The sequence below is a fragment of the Megascapheus bottae genome, chromosome 2, assembly GCF_031878675.1.
Source record: "Megascapheus bottae isolate mThoBot1 chromosome 2, mThoBot2.hap1, whole genome shotgun sequence".
Classification (NCBI taxonomy): domain Eukaryota; kingdom Metazoa; phylum Chordata; class Mammalia; order Rodentia; family Geomyidae; genus Megascapheus; species Megascapheus bottae.
In genome coordinates, this window is record NC_143510.1 from 27,664,518 (window position 1) to 27,686,821 (window position 22,304).

Below are 22,304 nucleotides of genomic sequence, written 5' to 3' on the forward strand. Positions count from 1 at the left end.
CACGGGAGGGGAGCCGCCATGCCCTTTTTCTGTACCCTGGCCCTCCACGGCCTTGGAAGCCTTGGAAGCCGTGGCTCTGCTACCTGTGGGCAGGGCCGCTCCCCCATGCTGCTGCCTCCACCTCCTTTGCACACATGTGGGAGGCTCAGTACCAGGCTTTCTGCTCCCATAAAGCCCTTCTTGGACTCCATTTAGAGTCCAAGATTCAACGTTGCACCCCGTTCCCTGCATTATCCTCCTTCACGGTGCTTCGGTGACCCACCAGGAGCTGGCACTGCTATGGCTTAGCTGGAAGCACACTGTGAAGCCATAGGTGGTCACTGCTTTCCACAGGGACAGTGAAGAAGTGCCTAGGAATTCATATCACCACAGTGCCAGCACCCCTCCTGGACCTCCCCTCCTCCCCTCACCCCCAGCACAGAATCCTTGCCTCAGGCTCTGCTCCCAGGAAGTCAGACTAAGCCAGGCAGCTGTTTCCCCTGGCCTGCCTCACATCTGCTCCCTCCCCAGAGCTACAGTTCCTCCTGTGCTTGTTAAGATACGGGGTGTGTTGACATTCTGTACCTCTGTATCCCGGCTTCTGACTTGCCCAGTTCCCATTCACCTTGCACAGATCAAACAAATAAACACACATCTCATTGACATTCCTATGAAATGGAGCTTGAATCCCGCTGTCCCCAAGCATTACCCTTTGCCTGCCCAAATGCAGGGCCTGTGATAACTACAACCAGACCAATTCCAACTTCCTGGTTAGAAACTCCAAGCAAGCCAGGTACCAGCGGCTCACGCCTGTAACCCTAGCTACTCCAGAGGCTGAGATCTGAGGATCTGGGTTCTAAGACAGCATGGGTGAGAAAATTCCTGAAACTCTTATCCCCAGTTAATCACAGAAAACTCTGGAAATGTCATTGTGGCTCAAGTGGTAGGTAGTGTGCTAGCCTTGAGCAACAAAGCTCAGGGATCACACCCAGATCCTGAATTCAAGCTCCAGGACCAGCTCTTAGCTTGCTCTTTGTCTGACTCAATCTGTCTGTCTCTGTCTCTCTGTCTCTCTCTGTCTGTGTCTGTCTGTCTGTCTGTCTGTCTGTCTGTCTGTCTCTCTCACTCACACACACACACATACATGAAAGTCCATTCAGAATCAGCAAAAATAGAATTTAATCTTGCTCAAATATGGGCAGCCAGTCCTTCTGGTAACCCCCAGTCCCCAACAGAGAACCCCAGTTCTCTCCACAAAGCCTGAGCCATCACTGCCAGGGGGTGGGGGCAGGGGCACAGGACAGGAAGCTTTTCATTGCTGCGGAGGGCTGGCAGGTCCTCCATGCAGGGCAGTGGGCTCTGTCCACACAGCTATGTCCTCTTCTTCCTCCTGGTCTGTCCCACTGGCCCAGCTGCTGCAACCCTGAGCTCTGCACCCAAGTCAGGCAGAAAGTTGTTTGGGTTCCTGGCCCAGGAAGGGCAATAAGTAGCCTAGAATACCTTCCGGGGCACACAGCCCTCCAACTCCAGCAGCTCTGGCCATCCTTCATATTTGTTGGTTTCTGGGTTGTTCTTCAAGTACTAGAGAGGAAAGAGAAAAAGAGAGATGTAGACGACAGCAGAGGCTCAACATCTCAAATGGCTCCCTTGCTTTGTCCTCATCTCAGCTCCATTTCACAGATGGGGAAACAGAGGCTCAAATAGGAGCTGTGACTTACCCAGAGTCTAAGAAATGGGATCGGAGCCCAGTAACTGCTGGTTAGGCTGTGTGTGTGGGGGGGGAGGGTGCAGATAGATGGAGGGAGCAAGCAGAACTTGAGCTTGTTCATTGCTTATCTCCCTAGGACACCCAAGCAGCCATATTCACAGGAAAAGGAGAAAAAGACCAGTGATCCATGAGCACTGTTAGTTGGCCAATACGATTCTAGACTGCTTTATATGTTTAATCTGCACAGTGGTTCCAGGAGCTACAAACTGTCCCTACTGTACAGATGGGGAAACTGAGACCCAGAGAGCCCATGGTTCGCTGGCAGAAAGGCAGCAGAACCCCTGGGATATATCAACTAATGACTGCTAAGAAACCCAGAAGAGAACAAAGCCAGGCTGTATTTGAAATGCTAGCTCAGGCTTAGTTTATGAAGTGTACACACACACACACACACACACACACACACACACACGCACACACACACACACACACAATTAATTGTAAGTGGCAAAATCCTCTGCTGAAATAACTGAGCAACGAGGAAATGAAGTAGAAATTCTCCAGGCTGCTTCCTGTGTGTGGGAATGAGGGCACAGCGCTTTGGTCTTCCAGGAGCCTGGCCACTTCCGATAGGTCAAGACCTTTAGCTTAAAAGGAGGAAGAGCACCTGGCAGTCCAGAACAGTCTCAGCTATCCCTCTTCCCAGAGTCCTGTCCTGGGGCCTCAGGGACCTACCTCTGCAGTGGAAGGCTAGTGGTGGCACTCCCTGGGGGCTGGGGGAATATCACTGCTCCTCACCCCTCACCCCTTGCTGACAGGGAGGCAGCCAGGAACTCACCTGCTCAAAGGGGCTTTTGCTCTTGAGTTCTTTGGCCCCTAAGAAGACCCAGCTATCCCGGAAGCCCAGCTGCCCGGCGAAGGTGCTCCCCAGGCCGGAGAAGAGCTTCCTGATTTCGTCATTCATTCTGTCCAGGACCAGAGACAAGGAAAGGAGGGAGGGGGAGGGGGTGAGCTTAGGGACATGGGGCTGGGGGTGGGGGTGCGGTGGGGAGGCTGTCAGGAAGCCTCTGTCCTGGATGGAGTCCTGAGTTCATGGGGGTCCCCTGAGGGACCAGGGGATTTGTCCCAGGCATTCTCAGGGTACAGCTGGAGGGGCACAATGCCAGCACTGCTCCATTCATAAATATTACACAAGATCCTCTGCAAATACAGGGCCTCACCAGGAAGTAGCTCCTCCCTGGATGTAAATGTTCTAGGGATTCTAATGCAGTCACAGTTGCGTCACAATAGGCTGGTCGTGCAACATGGATTGTCAGGTAATTTACTTAACACATGAATATGGTAAAGTGTATTTGCACAGGCTCAGAGGGCCGCAGTGTCAGTACACAGCCTAGCTTTGTGGGCCCATGTCGTACGCAGTTCATTCTTGTATAACAAACGGATGTTACACACTCATGACTGTATAGAATTATTTTTTTCTCACTTTGCTCTAGAGGTTGGATATTTCTCCATGTAGATATTTTTCACACCATTTTCGGGGATGGGTGGGTAGGTAGTACTATGATTTGAACTCAGAGCCTTGTACTCTTGCTTGGCTTTCATTTCCTGGCTGGGGCTTTATCACTTGGCCCATGCTTCCAGCCTGACAGTTTGCTGGTTAATTGGAGTCTTGTGGAGCTGTATCTGGCTTTATTATTTTTGATGCAATATGTTTTTTTACACATCCCCACAACTCAGATTGCAGTCTGCCATAGCTGTTATTAAATGGAGGAGCACTTGTAGTTTTCTTCCCTCCCTCCCTCCCTCCCCTCTTCTCTCCCTCCCTCCCCCCTTCCTGTCAGTTGTGGGGCTTAAACTCAGAGACTGGGCATTGTCCCTGAGCTATTTTACCCAAGGCTAGCAGTCTATCATGTTGAGCCATAGCTCCACTTCTGATTTTCTGGTGGTTAATTGGAGATGAAGAGTCTCATGGACTTTTCTGCCTGGGCTGGCTTTGAACTGTGACCCTCAGATCTCAATCTCCTGAGTAGCTAGGATTCTAGGTATGAGTCAGGCTAGTTTATCACCACTTTGGGGGGACTGTGAAGAATCTACCAGAGCACCTCTTTGCACACTCACTTGCTTATTTCTTTAGAATAAGTTGCCAGAGGGTGGAGTTGGCAGAAGTATCAAGGGGCATACAAATATTTGGTGTGGGGGAACCAACAGGTGGCGCTTTGCACTTACTTGGTCCCTGGGTCATCATAGGAGGCCACCAGCACCAGTATGCCCTCTGGAATTTCTACAAGGAATTTCACTAGGAGATTGGGGTCTGAGGAGGGGAAAAAAGGAGGAGTTGGTTATGGAGGGGATATGACTGCTGGTCCATTCTCATTCTCTTCTACTGCCCTAAGGCAGGCAGAAGCCAGGGGAGCATCCTGAGCTCTTGGGGTCTCTAGATTCTTTGCTCAGCCTTGACTTTTCCTTCTGCTCACATTGTCCCTATTGACTTAGAGCCTTGAACAATTGGGACCCTGGAAACAGAGCCCCAGCATCCTACCAGGGGCTGTGTCAACCATCTGTTTGTGTCTTTTACTGGAGAATGAGCCCAGGCTGGGCACTCTACCACCTGAGATCACTATTTGTCTTTAATGCCTCTCAAAACCTATGATCTCGACTGTCTAGTTGGATCAAAAAGCAAGATCCATCATTCTGCTGTCTTCAAGAGACACATCTTGCCCCCCAAAACAAACATTTTTTGAAAGTGAGAGGTTGGAACAAAGTTTATCAAGCTAGCGCCCCCTATAAACAGGCTGGAATTGCCATCCTCATATCAGATAAAATAGTGAGAAAAGACAAAGAAGGTTATTGCATACTAATAAAGGGAGCTCTCCTCCAGGACAACATAACCATCCTAAATATCTACACACCTAATCCCGGAGCACCAAACTTCATCAAGCAAACTTTACTTTTACTAAAACCACACATAGATCGAAACACAGTGATTGTTGGTGACTTTAACACACCACTCTCACCTATGGACAGATCAATCAGGCAAAAACTCAACAGAGAAACCTCAGAATTGAACAACTGTATAGATCAACTAGATCTAACAGACATCTGCAGATTATTCCACACAGCAACAACACAATATACATTTTTTCAGCAGCACATGGAAGATTTTCCAAAACAGACCATATTTTAGGGCATAAAACAAACCTGTGCAGATTCAGAAACACTGAAATTATTCCCTGCACTCTCTCAGACCATAAAGGCATCAAATTGGAACTGAACACCAATTTCTACCAACGAAAACCCTGTAACTCATGGAGATTGAACAACACATTGTTGAATCACCAATGGGTCATCGAGGAGTTCAAACAGAAATTCAACAGTTTATAAAATTTAACAAAAAGGAGCACACAAAATACCAGCTCTTTTGGGACACAGAAAAGGCAGTACTCAGAGGAAAATTTATAGCTCTGAGTGCCTACAATAACAAATTGGAAAAATCGCAGACCAACAATTTAATGTCACACCTTAAGCTCTTGGAAAAAGAGCAACAAACCAACCCTAATCCCAGTAGAAGGAAGCAAATTATTAAAATCAAAGCAGAACTAAATGAATTGGAGTCCAAAAAACCTGTAGAAAGAATCAACAAAACAAAGAGTTGATTCTTTGAAAAAACTAACAAAGTTGACAGATCTTTAGCAAATCTTACCAAAAAAAAAGAAGGGAGGACACCTAAATAAACAAAATCACAGACGATATTGGTAATATCATGACAGAAATTATCAAGATCCAGAGCATCATAAGGGAATACTTTTCAAACCTTTATGCCAACAAATTTGAGAATTTCTAGCTAATACTAACATACCCACATTGAGCCAAGAAGATCTAATCCAACTAAACAGACCTATTTCAAGCACTGAAATAGAAATGGCAATAAGAGACCTTCTACCCAAGAAAAGCCCAGGGCCAGATGGATTCACAGCTGAATTCTATAAGGTCTTCAAAGCACAGCTCACACCAATACTCCTCAAGCTCTTCAATGAAATTGAAAACAAAGGCTCTTTGCCAAACTCATTCTACGAAGCCTCTATAATCCTCATCTCAAAACCAGACAGAGATTCTTCAAAGAAAGAGAACTATAGACTCATTTCTTTGATGAACATTGATGCAAAACTTCTCAATAAAATACTGGCCAACCATCTTCAGCAACTCATCAAAAGAATTCCTAGCCAGAGCAATAAAGGCATCCAAATAGGAAAAGAGGAAGTGAAACTTTCCCTCTTTGCAGATGACATGATTCTGTATTTAAAGAACCCTATAGACTCTACTCCCGAGCTGCTTGAACTGATTCAAAACTTTGGCAAGGTAGCAGGGTATAAAATTAACCCTCAAAAATCAACTGCCTTACAGGAACAGGCCTGAAGACCAATGGAATAGAACTGAGGACCCAGATATTAAACCACAGACCTATGGCCACCTAATCTTTGACAAGGGAGCCAAAAAAATAGAATGGAAGAAAGACAGCCTCTTCAACAAGTTGTGCTGGCAGAACTGGTTAAGCACCTGCAGAAAACTAAAGCTGGATCCTTCTTTGTCACCTTGCACTAGAATTAACTCCAAATGGATCAAAGACCTGGAGGTAAAAGCTGACACACTGAAAACTTTACAAGAAGGAATAGGAGATACACTAGGCCTCCTTGGCACAGGTCGAAACTTTCTTAATAAGGACCAAGAATCACAACAAATCAGAGAAAGGCTGGATAAGTGGGACTGCATTAAACTGCAGAGCTTTTGTATGGCAAAGGACATAGCTAGTAAACTAATCAGGAAGCCTACAGAGTGGGAGAAGATCTTCACCAACCAAACAACGGACAAAGGCCTCATATCTAAAATATATCAACAACTCAAAAAATTGAATCACTCCAAAACTAACCTCCAAAGTAACAACTATCCCATTAAAAAATGGGCCAAAGACTTAAAGAGAGTCTTCTCTGAAGAAGAAACAAAAATGGCCTATAGACACATGAAGAAATGCTCAACATCTCTGGTCATAAAAGAAATGCAAATCAAAACAACTCTAAGATTCCACCTCACTCCAGTTAGAATGGCCAGGATCAGGAAAACGAATGACAACAGATGCTGGAGGGGATGTGGCCAGGAGGGATCACTACTACACTGTTGGTGGGAGTGCAAACTGGTTCAACCACTATGGAAAGCAGTGTGGCAGTGCCTCAAAAGGCTAAACATAGAGCTCCCCTATGACCCGGCAATTCCACTACTTGGCATTTACCCAACCACCCAGAAACAAGAACATACTAAACCCACTAGCACAACAATGTTCATTGCAGCACTATTCACCATAGCAAAGATATGGAACCAACCTAGATGTCCCTCAGTTGATGAGTGGATCAACAAGTTGTGGTATTTGTACACAATGGAATTCTATGCTGCTGTCAGAAAGAATGACATCGCCCCATTTGTTAGGAAATGGAAAGACTTAGAAAAAATCATAGTAAGTGAAGTAAGCCAGACTCAAAGGAACTTAGGCTCAATGGTTTCCCTCATTCGTCATAATCAGTAGAAACCTTGGGCTCTACTAGCAGAGATTTGCAATAGAGCAAAATCTTGATACATAAGGACATATAATGTGAAGCTAATTGAAAGGACCTCCAGGATAGTGAAACAAAAGCCATATAATGAATGATTGTTGTCCTTAATGTACTATGTTGTCTCTCATCTCCTTTGCTGTCCCTTGGTTATCTCATATTGGTATAGTATCTCACTTTGTTATCTGATATATTGAATTTATTTGTATTTGGATATTTGAAATTTGATAGGGAAGGGGGGAAAACCAAGATGGGTGGGGGGTGTGGGGGGGAGGGAAACGGATACCAAGACATGTGAAAGGGTATCAATGTATGTGAATTAATGCACCTTCTATCTGGCAAATATCATGTAACCCTTTTACTAATTATAATAAAAAATATTAAAGCATTATTTATAATAGAAAAAAAAATCAACTGCCTTCCTATATGCTGACAATAAGATGAACGAGGCAACAACCAGGAAAGCAACTCCTTTTGCAATAGCCTCAAAGAAAATAAAGTACCTAGGAATTACCTTAACTAAGAATATAAAGGACCTTTTTGATGAAAACTTTAACACCCTGAAAAAGGAAATTAAAGCAGGACTGAGGAAATGGAAAAACCTCCCATACTCCTGGATTGGAGGAATTAACATCGTGAAAATGACAATCTTGCCAAGGGCTATGTACAAATTCAACGCAATACCCATCAATATCCCAATGTCATTCTTTAAAGAAATACAAGAGGCAATCTAAAATTTCATCTGGAATAATAAAAGACCCCATATAGCAAAAACAATTCTTAGCAGAAAGAACAGCACAGGAGGAATTTCAATACCAAACTTTAGACTCTATTAGAGAACTATAGTGACCAAAACAGCTTTGTACTGGCACAAGAACAGGCCTGAAGACAATGGAATAGAACTGAGGACCCAGATATTAACCCACAGACCTATGGCCCCCTAATGTTTGATAAGGGAGCCAAAAAAATAGAATGGAAGAAAGACAGCCTCTTCAACAAGTGGTGCTGGCAGAACTGGTTAAGCATCTGCAGAAAACTAAAGTTGGATCCTTCTTTGTCACCCTGCACCAGGATTAACTCCAAATGGATCACAAACCTTGAAGTAAAACAAATACACTGAAAACTTTATCAGAAGGAATAGGAGATACACTAGGTCTCCTTGGCACAAGTTGAAACTTTCTTAGTAAGGACCAAGAAACACAACAAATCAGAGAAAGACTGGATAAGTGGGACTGCATTAAACTGCAGAGCTTCTGTATGGCAAAGGACATAGCTAGTAAACTAATTAGGAAGCCTACAGAGTGGGAGAAGATCTTCACCAACCATACAGCGGACAAAGGCCTCATATCTAAAATATATCAACAGCTCAAAAAATTGAATCACTCCAAAACTAATCTCCAAAGTAACAACCATCCCATTAAAAAATGGGTCAAAGACTTAAAGAGTCTTCTCTGAAGAAGAAATAAGAATGGCCTATAGACACATGAAGAAATGCTCAACATCTCTGGTCATAAAAGAAATGCAAATCAAAACAACTCTAAGATTCCACCTCACTCCAGTTACAAGGGCCATGATCAAGAAATCTAATAACAACAGATGCTGGAGGGGATGTGGCCAGCAAGGATCACTACAATACTGTTGGTGGGAGTGCAAACTCATTCAACCACTATGGAAAGCAGTATGGCAGTTCCTCAAAAGACTAAACATAGAGCTCTCCTATGACCCAGCAATTCCACTAGATGGCATTTACCCAATTGTCCAGAAACAAGGGCATACTAAATCCACTAGCACAATGATGTTCATTGCAGCACTATTTACCATAGCAAATATATGGAACCAACCCAGATGCCCCTCAGTTGATGAGTGGATCAACAAGATGTGGTATTTATGCACAATGGAATTCTATGCTGCTGTCAGAAAGAACAACATTGCCCCATTTGTAAGGAAATAGAAAGACTTAGAAAAAAGTAATATTAAGTGAAGTAAGCCAGACTCAAAGGAACATAGGCTCAATGGTTTCCCTCATTTGTCATATTCAGTAGAAATCTTGGGTTCTCCTTGCAGAGATTTACAATAGAACAAAACCTAGATACATAAGGCCATATATAAGCCACTAAAAGAAAGGACCTCCAGGATATAGTAACAAAAGCCATATAATGAGTGATTGTTGTTCTTAATGTACTATGTTATCTCTCATCTCTTTTGCTGTCCCTTGGTTATCTCATATGGTTACAATATTTCACCTTGTTATCTGATATATTGTATATATGCTTATTTGGTTATTTGAAATCGGATAGGGAAGAGGGGAAAACAAGATGAAGGGTGGAGGTGTGGGGAGGGAATTGGGGACCAAGACATGAGAAAGGGTATCAATGTATGTGAAGTAAAGCACCTTCTGGTGAATATAATGTAACCCTTCTATCAATTACAATTACAATATGTGGGGAAAAAAACCTATGATCTCACAGAACAGAGGACAGGCCTGGGTTAGATGTGGGTGTGGATGAGAGTGTGAGCTCTCTGTAAATGTGCTGATAGGTTTCCATTATTTTTATTTATTTTTCTGTCCATCCATCCACCCATCCATCCATCCATATATCCATATCCTTTTGGTCCAGCACTTGAACTCAGAGGTTTGTGTTCTTGTTTTCTTTTTTTGTTCACAGTTGGATCCCTATCATTTGAGACATGCCTCTAGTCCTGCTTTTTGCTGACTAATTGTAATTAAGAATCTCCTGTATTTGTCTGGCTACTCAGGCAGGCTTTGAACTGCAATCCTCACATCTCCCGAGTAGCTAGAATTCTAGGGAGAAACCTTTCTGAACCTTTTTTTCTGAGGTCATCCTTTGACCTTACAGACTGCCATTCCTGGTTCTACTGTGAACCTCCATGTCCTTGGACAAGACCCCAGATTTCCCAGCAGAGTTGAGAGACAGCATCTGTTGCAACCCTCACCCCTCTCCTCAGCTCATCAGTGCACAGATGTCTGGTCCCAAAGGCAACATGGCATTTTTTGTTTGGGTCATCCAGTCCTCCAGAATCCGTGGGCCAGTGGTAAACTGGAGGTTCTGGTTGGCGCGGTGATTTCCCCACAACCCTCAACTCCCTGTCTGGGCCTATCCCAGTCTGAGAAATGTGTGGAGGTAATGTTGTGTTCGCTTCCTTCTTTCGGCCATACATGTCCCACCCCTGTGCACATTTCCTGACACCAGCCCCTGAATAAACCATTGTACTCAAACCTTTGTCTCGGGATCTGCAACATGGAAGATCCCAAGAAAGGCCACATGACCCTTAGCCCCCTGACGCCTGCGCCCGAGGCTCCCCAGTGCTCCAGAGATGCCTACCTCCTGAGTACATGTCGAAGGCGCCCTGTCTCACCACGTGTCCTGTGCTCCCTGGTGGACAAGAGAGCAGAATGGTTACTCGCTGTAAATGCCACTTATTCTGATGGTCATTGGGCTGAAACAACAAGGGCAACAAATAAAACAGAATGAGAATGGGTCCTACAGAGTGCATTTAAGACCAAAGGAGTCCCCAGAGGGTGCTGGGTTGATTTGAGAGATACAAGAATGTCTGGCCTAGAATCAGAAAGAAGTTAGCCAAGGGGCTTTTGTGTTTTGTCTTGCCAATTGTGACAGGGAGAGAGAGAGAGAGAGGAGAGGAGAGGGGGGAGGGAGGGAGGGAGGGAGGGAAGGAGGGAGGGAGAGAAGAGGGGAGGGGAGGGGAGGGGAGGGGAGGGAGGGAGAGAGAGAGAGAGAGAGAGAGAGAGAGAGAGAGAGAGAGAGAGAGAGAGAGAGAGAGAGAGAGAGAGAGAGAGAGAGGGAGGAAGAGAAAGAGAGTGTGTCCTGGTGCTTGAAATCTGAGCAGGGTCCTTAAGTTTTTGTGTTCTCTGCCACTTGACCCACTGTTCCACTTCAGGCTTTTTTTTGGGGGGTGGGGGGTGATTAAATATAGATAAATCTCTTATGGACTTTCCTACCTGGCTTAAACTATTATCCTCAGAACTCAGCTTCCTGAATATCTAGGATTACCAGTGTCTGCACCAAATGAGATTTTGAACAGATAGATACATTCGTATACATTTTAGTTACAGAACAGTAATAAGGACTTTTTTGACATAATTATCACCCCTAAATAGAAAATCCTCAACTTGAGTCCTGCAACTTTTGGAAGGTAAAGATGTGCACTGGATTAAGTGATGCTCAGGTTCCCTTAGGTTTTGAGAGAAAGTCCCCAAGTCCTCTAAGCGAACCTTGTAGGTTGGAGGAAAGGCACAGTTCTCACTTTTCACCACTAGATGGCAGTGTTGCAGAAGAGATGGCCACTGTGGCTTCTGGAAGAAGGTGGGGACACTGGCACATGCCTGGGCTGGTGCCAGCAGGTTCACTTGGCAGCCCCTTCTGGCTTCTTGAAGTCCCATAGAGCTTCACCTGGGCTCCATGGAGAGCAACAAAACTACCTTTGTGTGTCTTTCTGGAAATGTTACGGGGTGGATAACATACTATAACCACTTTCTCAAAGGAAGCTTTGCCCACTAAGAGGTTAAGAATATCACTGTGTAGCAGTGCTTTTGTTGTTCTGGCTCATTATGCAGGCAGGGAATCAGCCTGAGGCTCAGGGATGATTTGTGACACTCCCTGTCACTGTCACACAGTTCTATAGACTTGCCCGGAGACTCTTCTAGCCTAAGGAGATGCTTCAGCTGAGTGATTAAGACCTAGAGGCAGCCAGATCTAGGTTTGGTATTAGGTAATTCCATTGGCTGTGTGATCTTGGGCAAGTTGCCTAACCTTGTTTAGCTTGATTCTTTCCTGGAAAATGGAGATTTGAAGAGAGTTCCATTCTACCTAGCCCCCTATAAGTGTCCAATCTATTTTAGCTTTCACGGTCACTGAGAATTGTTATTTAAAAGAAAAAAAAGTCTTGGCTTTGTGAGGGTGTACAAGGCAGGAGAGCCTCTCAGGTGTCTGTTGTTTAAGAGAAGTTTCAGCCAGCCTGGCTGCAGCTAGAACCATTTCCTACACTTGTCATGAGAGATGGCAACTGAGGTTTTCACAGTCCTCTGGGTTCTTACACACATGGAAGGGTTGACCCTGCAGGACCCCTCACCTTTGGCTCTGCAGAATTATTGTGACAGTGTTCCAGTCTCCCTGCCTCATGCCTCTAGCCTGAGCTGGGAGGTCTCTGAACGGAGGGCTGGCACTGCAGACCCTATGCTGAGTACGCCTGTGAATGCTTTGTTCTGCACCTGCCAGTGTCAGCCTCCCCATCCTCATCTTTCTCTGCTGCCTGCTTCTGCAGCTCAGCCCAGGTCCCTTTTCCTCCTTTCCCTTCTTGCTCCTGCCTCCCCTGCTCTGTGCCATGTTTCTCTTGCCTGGCAGGAACCTCTCTGTTTTGTTTTTTTTTTCTTTCCTGGTTATTTGAGCTGCCCATCACCCCCAACTCTGGAACTTTCCCTGGCTGCTCCTCATATGCTGGCTCCCTTACTGCCAGACCTTGCTCTTCTAGTTCCTAGCTGTCTCCAGTGCCAGGTAAGGCCTGGCCCACACCAGCTGCTGACCACATCTGTGGAATGACCATGGGGACCACTCACCATTCACCAGGGCAATGTTCAGGCCTCTGCCCACGTTGTTCTTCACAGGACTCATGATACTGAAGGTAGGAAGAGAAACAGAGCATAACCTGGGGTTCTAAGTGAAGAACCATCATTCTGCTTTTGTGACAGGAACTCTGAGGAGTGGGGGTGGGGAGGTGGGGGGCTCAGGACAGAATCTCAAGGAAAACACATGGAAGATCTGGGCTGTTAGTTCCTTCCTGGAAGCTAGTGGTGAGTCACATTCTTGGAGTAGTTGTCTCTGAGCAGTGTGCTAAAAGAAGATGCAAGGCCCCTGTCTGGGGACTCTGACATGCTGGAATTGGAGGAAGCCCCCTTCTCCAGGCCAGAAAGGGCCATCGTGGGGTGACAGGTCCCCTCATGGCCACAGCTATGTTCCTGTTGGCCTAGCACATATACCAGTCCTCTGGAAAGGCTGCCCTCTACTCTCAGGCTGGGTGGCTCTTGGGATCCCCCTGTCCCAGGGCTGAGTGAGCAGGGCCTTCGAGGCCTCTGGTCCCAGTGAGTGGTCAGGCATGGTCATGTAACCCAGGGTAGTCAAAGAGATTCAGTGGGGTGCTGTGTTGGGCTAAGTGGTCATTCCAACCAGCGACTCCATCTTCTACTGCACAGAAAAGCCCAGTTTTCAGGAGAGAGACATGAAGTCAGAGGAAGTAGAGCAAAAGAAAATGTAAGAAAGAACCCTCATGAGCTAGGCTGAACCTCTGGATCGAGCTCATGCCTTTTGGCCTTTTAGATACATGAACTAGTATGGTTCTTGTTTTGCCTAAACAAATTGCATTTAGGTTCTGAATCTTGACTTTATAAGACTCATCCTTCCTCTGCTTTAGGGTGAGGTTGTCTCAGGACCGTTCCCACTATCTGGGTTGGGTGAGGGGTACATCATCTTTCTCCTATGTCTAGGTGGCAGCGCAGCTACCTGCTTCTCCTGGGCTTTTCATGTCTAGGTCTTGATCTGGACCTTTGCTTATAGGCATCCCCTGCAAAAAGCCCAGCTTGGCTGTTAGATGGACCTGAGTTCAAAAGTCAGGAACTCCTATGTTTAGCTTAGCAGGTGACCCTATCTGAGCCTCATTTTCCTGTTCTCTCTCCATCTTTCTTTCCTTCCTTCTTTCTTTCTTTTTTTTAATATTTTTTATTGTATTTAATAAAGGGTTACATGATATTTGCCAGATAGAAGGTGCATTAATTCACATACATTGATACCCTTCCACATGTCTTGGTCCCCATTACCCTCCCCCCACCCCCCTTCCTTCCTTCCTTCCTTCTTTCTTTCTTTCTTTCTTTCTCTCCCTCCCCCTCCACCTCCTCCCCCCCCTCCCCTTCCTCCTCCTCCTCCTCCTCCTCCTCCTCCTCCTCCTCCTTTTTCTCCTTCTCCTTCTCCTTCAAAATTGGTCCTGGGGCTTGAACTCAGAGCCTGGATGCTGTCCCTGAGCCTCTTTGTACTTAAGGTTAGTTCTCTACTACTTGAGTCACAGCATCACTTCTGGCTTTTTCTGAGTAGTTTATTGGAGGTAAGAATTTCACAGCTTTCCTAGGTAGCTAGAATTATAGGCAGGGACCACCAGCACCCAGCTACTTTCATGTTCTTTAGACCCCTCTCCAGGATGCTGGGGAGGAAAAGTGACATCACTGGCCATACATCTATCCCCGAACTTGCTAATGAATGAATGAACAAATGAATGGAAGGAATGCAAGACCTAGCTCCCATCCACCCCCCAGGTACTTACATTTCATTTTCAAAGCACATGGAAGGGCCCACGACGTTGGCAGCTCCACTGCAGAGTTTAAATGCAAAGAAGTTGTTTGGGCAGGGCTTGCTGAGCCCACACTTGGTCTTCTCCACCCCTGGGGAGGGAAAGAGACCAGCTTTGGTGGGCCACCACTTGGGAAGCACCACAGTCTGGATGTTCAGGACCTTTTAATAGTGCCTCTACCAACCTCATCGAAGCACACAGGAGCCTGGCTGTGTGTCTGGCCCCTGTGGAATTAACTTAGAGACTACTCATCATAGCTCTCGTCCCGAAAGAGTGAATACTGGTTGGTTATTCCAGTCACCACGAGGTAGGGATTCTCATGAGAAACTCTTTGGGGCCACAAAAATCTTCTGAGCTTCCAGAGGGCCTTGGCGACCGCCCAGAGGCCCAAGCTTCGGATGTGAAGGCTTCTCTTAGACTGGATTCCTTTGAAGGAAGTCCTTAAGTTCCTCTCGCCTTGTTTTCTTCATCTATGAAATGGACTTTTCCTGCTGGGTTCTTGGGCATCCCCAAGCATGGCTCAGCAGATATTGAGTGTCAGGAGTCTGTCACAAGCCAGGGTGGTGGTGGCTCACCCTTGTTATTCTAGCTACTCAGGAGGCTAAGATCTGAGGATCATGGTTCAAAGCCAGTCTGGGGAAGGAAAGTCCATGAGACTCTTACCTACAGCTAACCATTAGAAAACTGGAAGTGATGCCGTGGCTCAACGTGGAAGAGTACTAGCATTCAGCAACAACAACACAAACAGGTCAGGGACAGTGCCCAGCCCCTGAGTTCAAGCCCCAGCACCAAATCACCCCACATCCTTCACAAATCCCGCATTTACTGAGTACCTACTAAGACCAGCACATAGTGGAGTTACCCTACTTGATGTTCTGCAACCCATTGGGCATTCCTGATGTAGCACCACCCACTGGGGGTTGGCATTGGAAGAACACGTGGTCAGGGCCCCGTGTGGACAGAGCTCAGCCCGTAGTGAGATCTTTGTGAGCTGGGACGCCGTCTGTGCCTCCAGCCTGGCAGGTTCTAGTTTATCCTAATGAGTGTTTTTTTTTTTTATATTTAGCACTGTGTGGCAGTTGTAAGGCAGGACTGGGCAAGAGATGAGAGAGTGTCCACCTGGAAGGAACCGAGGACAACTGCTTTCCCTTGGGTCCTGTGCCAGGTATTGAGCCACTCTGCCAGTGTGGCATTGGAGCAAATTTGCAGGCTTTCTGGGTGTTAGGCAGAATGATAAGCTCTTTATATTTACCACCTCATTAAAGGAACTCAGTAGCTGCCATGCCTAGCTGGGTGAATATATGGCTTTGTGCCAGGCCAGGCCTTGGGCTGGTAGGGAAGATATGGCTTGCACACTGAGTTCTCTCAGGCATAGAGGGAGCCTTCAGGGAAAGTAGGTTCCTTCAGGGGAGCCCTGCCCACTGGTATAAGGCTGGCAACCTTGTGGCCCTTCTGAGTATGATCAGGTAGTCTTTCTAGAACCTGTGCAGCCTGTGTCTAGTTGCCTGTTGGTTTTGGCTGTCTGGTTGATGGGCCAGCTGGGATGGCTAAAAAGGATTGTCTAGATGGTTCTCTGTCCTCACTGTTGGCGTCTACCTGATGTTGCTCCTGAGATCAAACCAGTGTAAAGGCAGGGGGTAGGTGCCCCTAGGAGGGGCTATGGCTTCAGGCTGTGTCAGGCTTACCTTTCCTTTTGCTTGGGCAAAGACCCCCAGCCCAGGGCCCCTGTTCCACTGTGGTGTTGGCTGAGCATGCTTTCTTCTCCCCCTGGGGAGCCTTGGACTGTACCTTATGCACCTGCCCTCCTCCAAGACAGGCCTTTTCTCCTGAGACCAGGGGTGCTTGCCTCTGCAGGGAAGAGGGGTGATTTCACACCCTAGGGCCACCCTTGGAGTTTGCACAGAGACTCATCAACTTACAGCTAAGTCTGACAAACCTGCTGTCAACAGCCCAGCTTAAGCAGCTTTTCCAGAATTGATTTTCTGACCATCCAGCCTTCATGGTCAGTTGCTGGATGAAGAGAGGCGATGCCCCAAGGGGGTAAGGGGAAGGCTTAGCCACTTAGAGTCGGATTTGCTCTCTGGGCTCTGACTGAGGGGCTGCCCCTGACCCCCAACCCCCCACCCCCACCACGCAGACCAGCTGCTCTAAACCCTGGAGTCCACCCCTCTGGAAAAGGGTTGTTAAAGGCCTGGATGGAGCTGGCCTGCTGTCACAAGCATGGGACGGATGGGGTGGGTACCAGTCAGGAACCTCAGCCACTCCTCTGCCAATCTGCTGGGTAAACTGCCAGAAATGTTTGCCAACTGTGAAACTGGGGAATTGGTTTAGGTCAGAGTGGTCAAATAGTTTTCCTCTTAAGTGTCAGTTTGGAGCTACTGCTAGAGGCTTAATGGTGAAGACTTTCAGGCTGCCCTGTGAGCCTGGCTGGAAAGGATGCTGAGATCGATTGGTTATGTCTACTGCGAGAGCAGCAGGATGCAAGGGAGTGTGTGTGTGTGTGTGTGTGTGTGTGTGTGTGTAGGATAGAGTGGTGATACTCACGGTTCTCCGAAGAGGCCATGCCTGTTAGAGAGAGACAGAGTAATTAGACAGCAGTCTCTGGCCAGGTAGGAAGGAATGGGGCTGGAGATGCGGTTGGGGCTTTATAGGGTCACTTCTGACATGAACTAGCAGCCCTACCTCATCTGGGATTCATCACACATGCGCACATGCCCATGTAAACACATGCACGCATGCGTACACACACACATACAGTTATATGCGTACCTATGTAAAAGCTCAGTTGCCTGTGTTTATAGGCACACAGAGAAATATACATGTACACATATGTGTACACAAAAACACAATCACAGACACATGCATATATGCATTCATGAACACACACTGCACATATGTGGACACAAAGGACTTGTGTTTTAGTCTGCTGGGATCTGATCTAGAGCTACCTGCTGATTAGGGAAGACTCTACTACTTGACCCTCCCCCTTAGATCCCTCACTTGTTTGCTCTATTTTTCAGGTAGGGTCTCATCTTTTGCCCAGGGCTGACCTCAACCCATAGATTGGACCACAGCCACCTCGTACTGATTGAGATGGGGGGACAGGTCTTGCTATCTTTTATCTGAGATGACCCCAAATTACAATCCTCTTCATCTTTGCTTTTCAAGTAGTTGGGATTACAGACATGAGCGACTGTGCCTGGCCTCTTCTCAAAAGAAACTGTGCTGGGCTGTGAGCCCCTGGAGGTTGAACTCTACCTCCAGTATATGATGCTTCACCTTCCCCAACCTCAGTTTTCTTGACCACACACGAGAAGACCATCATGTCCCTCCTCACTGGCTTGGAGAATGCAGGAAGGTCTAGCTCACTGTCTGACCCTAGGACCCAATAAAAAGGGTGGAATTGCATAGTTGTTGTTGGTTTGGTCCTGTGTCGGCACCTAGGGATTTGATAACACCTGAAGTCAGTGTCCCTGGACTTCCCAATTAGGTGACATCTTGTCTTGTTGAAGCCAGTTACAGTTGAACTTGTCACATATCCCCTAGTCTGGAAAAGTGCAGCCTAAATCAAGTGAAATCATTTCTGGGCTGCTGGAGCCCTTTGGTGGCTGGGAAAAATGCTTGTGAGCTTCCTTCAGAAAAGTGTTTTCTCCTCTGGGGACACTGAGTACTTCCTTCTCTAACAGACTGCAAGTTATTAAACACATAAAATAAAACGGACTGGATTACACAGGGAGCCAATTATTATTGTTATTATTACCTATCAGGGCAATAATAACAAAAATGAAGATCTGCCATAGTAACATATGTGTTTCAGAGTTACTATGGGAGGTGGCAAGGCTGGAAAACTCTCTAGAGGTTTTTTTAACAGCTGCCATTCCGCACACAGTCACTGCTAGTATTTCTGGTGACCTTGGCTCCTGTCATCCTGGACCATGTAAATTGTCTCACTCAAATCCTGAGCAGGCATTTATTTTGGGGTCCCTGGGACCTTACACAGAGCCTGACACCTGATGATCATGAATTACAAGTATTGATCTGTCAAAACCCAGGTGGCTGAGTTCTGACACACAAGAATTACTGGGGTCTCCTTCCAATGGCTGTGCCTCCCCTGTGGGCTGTGGCTGCAGGGGATACCCTAGGACTCCTGCACCTCTGAGCCAAGGTGATCTCTGGTCTATAAAATCAGGCCTCTGGGCTGGGGACATAGTGGTTTCTGACCATTAAGATGGACTTCTAAGTTATCCCAGCATGGGTGGGAGGTGGGGTGTGGTTGACAAGATGCAGATGCTTGGGGCATCTCAGGCCTCCCCTGAGGGGCTGTGTTAAATATGGAGTGATTGGCTTCAAGTGTCTTATGAAGTGGAAAGCTGGCCTGGGTCATTGCAGATTATGTTGGACTCTGTTCGTGAAGGTGGCATGGTCTCCCAGGAGTATAAATGTGGAAGTAGAAATCCCTTTCTCCTCCCTTTGTCAGACAAGATTTGATTATGGAGATCTGGGCTCCCATTTCTTTCAAGGGGGAGCTTGGGTGAATACCCAAAAATCTCCTTAAACTTTTATTTTCTTAGGATACATGAAATCATGCTACAGGCCATGAGTGAGTACACTTCATAACCACACTACAGACCTTCCTAGGGCATCTGCACAGATTAGATGAGATGTAGGTGAAGCACCACGAACATCTATCATTTATTTGTTCATTCAGTCATTCACCTACCCCCTCACCCACCCACCTGCCATTCTATTCACCCATATATTATCTAGTCATTTATCTGTTCACTTGTCCATCCATCCATCTATCATTTACTCATCTATTTATCTATTTGCCTCCCTCCCTCCCTCCCTCCCTACCTACTTATCTACCTACCTACCTACATACCTACCTACTTGTCCTCCTATCCATCATCTACTATTTCTTTTTCCTTCTTTCTTCCTCTCTTTCCCTCTCTCCTTTCTTCCCTCCCTTCTTCCCTATCCATCTATCATCCATCCATCCATCCACCCATCCGTCATCTACTCATTATTATGCACCTGTCTTTCCATCCCTCTATCCTCCCATTTTCTTTTATTCATTATTTATTAGGCACCTACTCTGATCCAGGGATCTACATAAACAAGATAAAAGTCTTTCCTTCAGGAAAAGTTACATTCTAGGATGTGGAGACAGCGAGCAACCAAGGAAATGAATGAATGAACAGCAGCACTGTTCTTTGGCAGGAGAGAGGCCAAATGAGGACAGTGATTGTGGTCGGAGCTGGAGCGTCCAGGGAAGGACTCTGAGTGGGTGACCTAAGCAGATACATGAAATCTGGGAAACAGGCCCAGGGGTGTGCCTGAGGAGGCTTCCGGATAGAGGAAGCAACCAGTCTAGGGAACCACTCCTCTTCTGTTCCTTTCTCCTTCCCTCTAGCCTTTCTCATACCCTTCCTACCAAATGACTGGGGTCAAAGGCACCTGCACACTTGTCACACGAGACTCATCCTGAGATGTAGGGTGGAACATGTCCCTGGTCCCCAGCCCCAGTACACAGACCCTGCCCTGCTGGGGGCCCCTCTCACCCAGCCAGCGTGGCAGACGGACAGTTTTATGGCTGAAGATGGAGGATCTGCGAAGGAAGATCCATATGGCCACCAGGGCAAAGATGAGGGCAGAGAGGCGAATCAGACCTGGGGGCAAGAAGATTGTGCTAGAAGGCCACAAGGCCAGACCACAGCTTGAGGCCAAGTACAAGGCCACATAAGAGGTCCACACACCAGTTCCATCCATATTCCAGCAGTGGCACGACTTGGTGAGACCCCTTGTTGTTGGTGTAGACCATACCACACCAAGATCCAGACCGTGGGGCACATGGTGAGATACAAACCACGAGAAGGTCGAATGAAGAGTGCCACCCATGCTCGTGGAAACTTTCTTCCACATGAATCCAGGGATCGCTTTCCCTGTTCTTCTGCTCTAGCTGGCTTTGAACTGTGATCCTCAGATCTCAGCCTCCTAAGTAGCTAGGATTACAGATGTGAACCATGCTGGTCCAGCTTGGAGGGGGCGGGGTTCTGCATTTTTAATATAGCATTTCGCTCAGATGTCCCGTGAGGCTGCAGAATTGCAGCTGTACAACAAGAGGCGATCCTCTCCCTAGGGTATCACAGTACTGTGTATGTTGCTCAGGGCAGACATTGGTGCTGGGTGGCTAGGAAAACCTCAGCCTCTGCCAGAGTGGGTATGGGAATGCCTTTGCCACTGACATTACGGTTTCTTGGGAGGGATGTTATAGTAATAGGCGAGCTTTCAGAGTGAGCTGGGGAGGCACCCCTCCACATTTTCCATCAACTCAGAGCCACTACAAATAAGCCCATATTAGACTCATCCAGCAGCGTCAAGACAGGCCACAGCTCCGTGACCTTCCCTCTCTCACAGCCAGATTGCCTCCTGACTGACTCCCCTGTAATCAGAGAACAATCTGACACATGGGGTGAACATCCACAGCTCCCTGTCCTCTCCCTTGACTTACAAGAACCAGAGAGTCTGTCCCACTCAGCTTCTCCCCTGCCTTCTCTACCCCCCAGGCTCAGGCTAGCATCCTGCATTATCCTCCAACTGCTCTATCAGCAGCGGCCCTTGTTCTTTAGCCCTGAGCTGGTACCCTCTGGGTACTTGGGGTTGGAGGAGATCCCTTAAATTCTGCAAGGTGACACACAGGTTTGGGAAATCCCTTGTCTTCCACCTCTCACAGTGTGGCTCTGGGCACCCAAGATTCCCTTTGGGTTTAACTCATGGTTTGTGCCATACACTGTGCAAACAGCCTTTAAATCCATCACCTCGATTCATCTTCAAAGAAACCCCGTATGTTTGATAATGTTGGATGCCTCCATTTGGCAGATGAGGAATCTGAGGTGTGGAGAGGCAGTTTGCTTAGCCAGGGACACCTAGCTGGTCAGTCACAGAAGTAAGGCATGAACCCTGAGAGTAGACTCCAATCCAATGCCTGTTGCCTCAGTTCCTGTCTTTAAAAAAGGCATATAGATTAGATATATTCATGTACTGTGCCCAGCCCTGTGCTTTGAGGCTTCTAGCTCTCTTTGGTATAGCTATTTTGTCTCTATTTTCTGACCAGGGCTGAGTGTTCCCAAGATGACAGTGAAGCTCTGTGGTCCCAGCCAGTGTGGCTCCTGGACAGTGGTTTCTCTACCCTTTAGACCAGGGGCAAGAGTCACCTCTTCCCCTTGGGTTTCTATTTCCTCCTGGAATTTTGGCTTCATCATTGGAAAATGGCTACACCAAACCATTTAAGAGCTCAGGGTTGGCAGAGACTTGTGTCAGAAAAGTGATTGTGTAAACAGGAAATAAATACAATATAGTCCCAGCCCATTAACTAATTCACTTTACTGGCCAGCAAACCTTCTGTTTATGCAAGTTAAAAAAATCATTTTCCTCTTGTTTCAGTATTTCCCTGTGTGAAGGAACTTAGACTAGGCTTACTTCAAGTGAGCCCCTCACACTCTCCTGTTGTCACTGACCCCAGGAATAAGGGAACATTCAGGACAGCAAGGAATACAGCCCTGGAGATCTATTTCATGCCTGCACAATTAGGAAATAGACAGACCCAAGGCCACCATCTGGCCTGAACTCAGGTCCCAGCACCTACATCA

At 46.8% G+C, this 22,304-nt stretch overlaps 1 protein-coding gene across 1 annotated transcript; it reads right to left on the reverse strand.

The window, feature by feature from the left end:
• Nucleotides 1–1,140: 1,140 nt before the first annotated feature.
• Nucleotides 1,141–20,281, reverse strand: Fam3d (FAM3 metabolism regulating signaling molecule D). Its single transcript, XM_090355287.1, has 8 exons — nt 20,217–20,281; nt 17,200–17,220; nt 14,629–14,746; nt 12,878–12,936; nt 10,629–10,679; nt 3,914–3,998; nt 2,526–2,652; nt 1,141–1,560 (listed from the first exon to the last, which is right to left on the reverse strand). The coding sequence occupies exons 2-8, from the start codon at nt 17,216–17,218 to the stop codon at nt 1,471–1,473; spliced, it is 549 nt and encodes a 182-aa protein (XP_090211413.1). The 5' UTR covers nt 17,219–17,220; nt 20,217–20,281; the 3' UTR covers nt 1,141–1,470.
• Between the last annotated feature and the right edge of the window lie 2,023 nt (nt 20,282–22,304).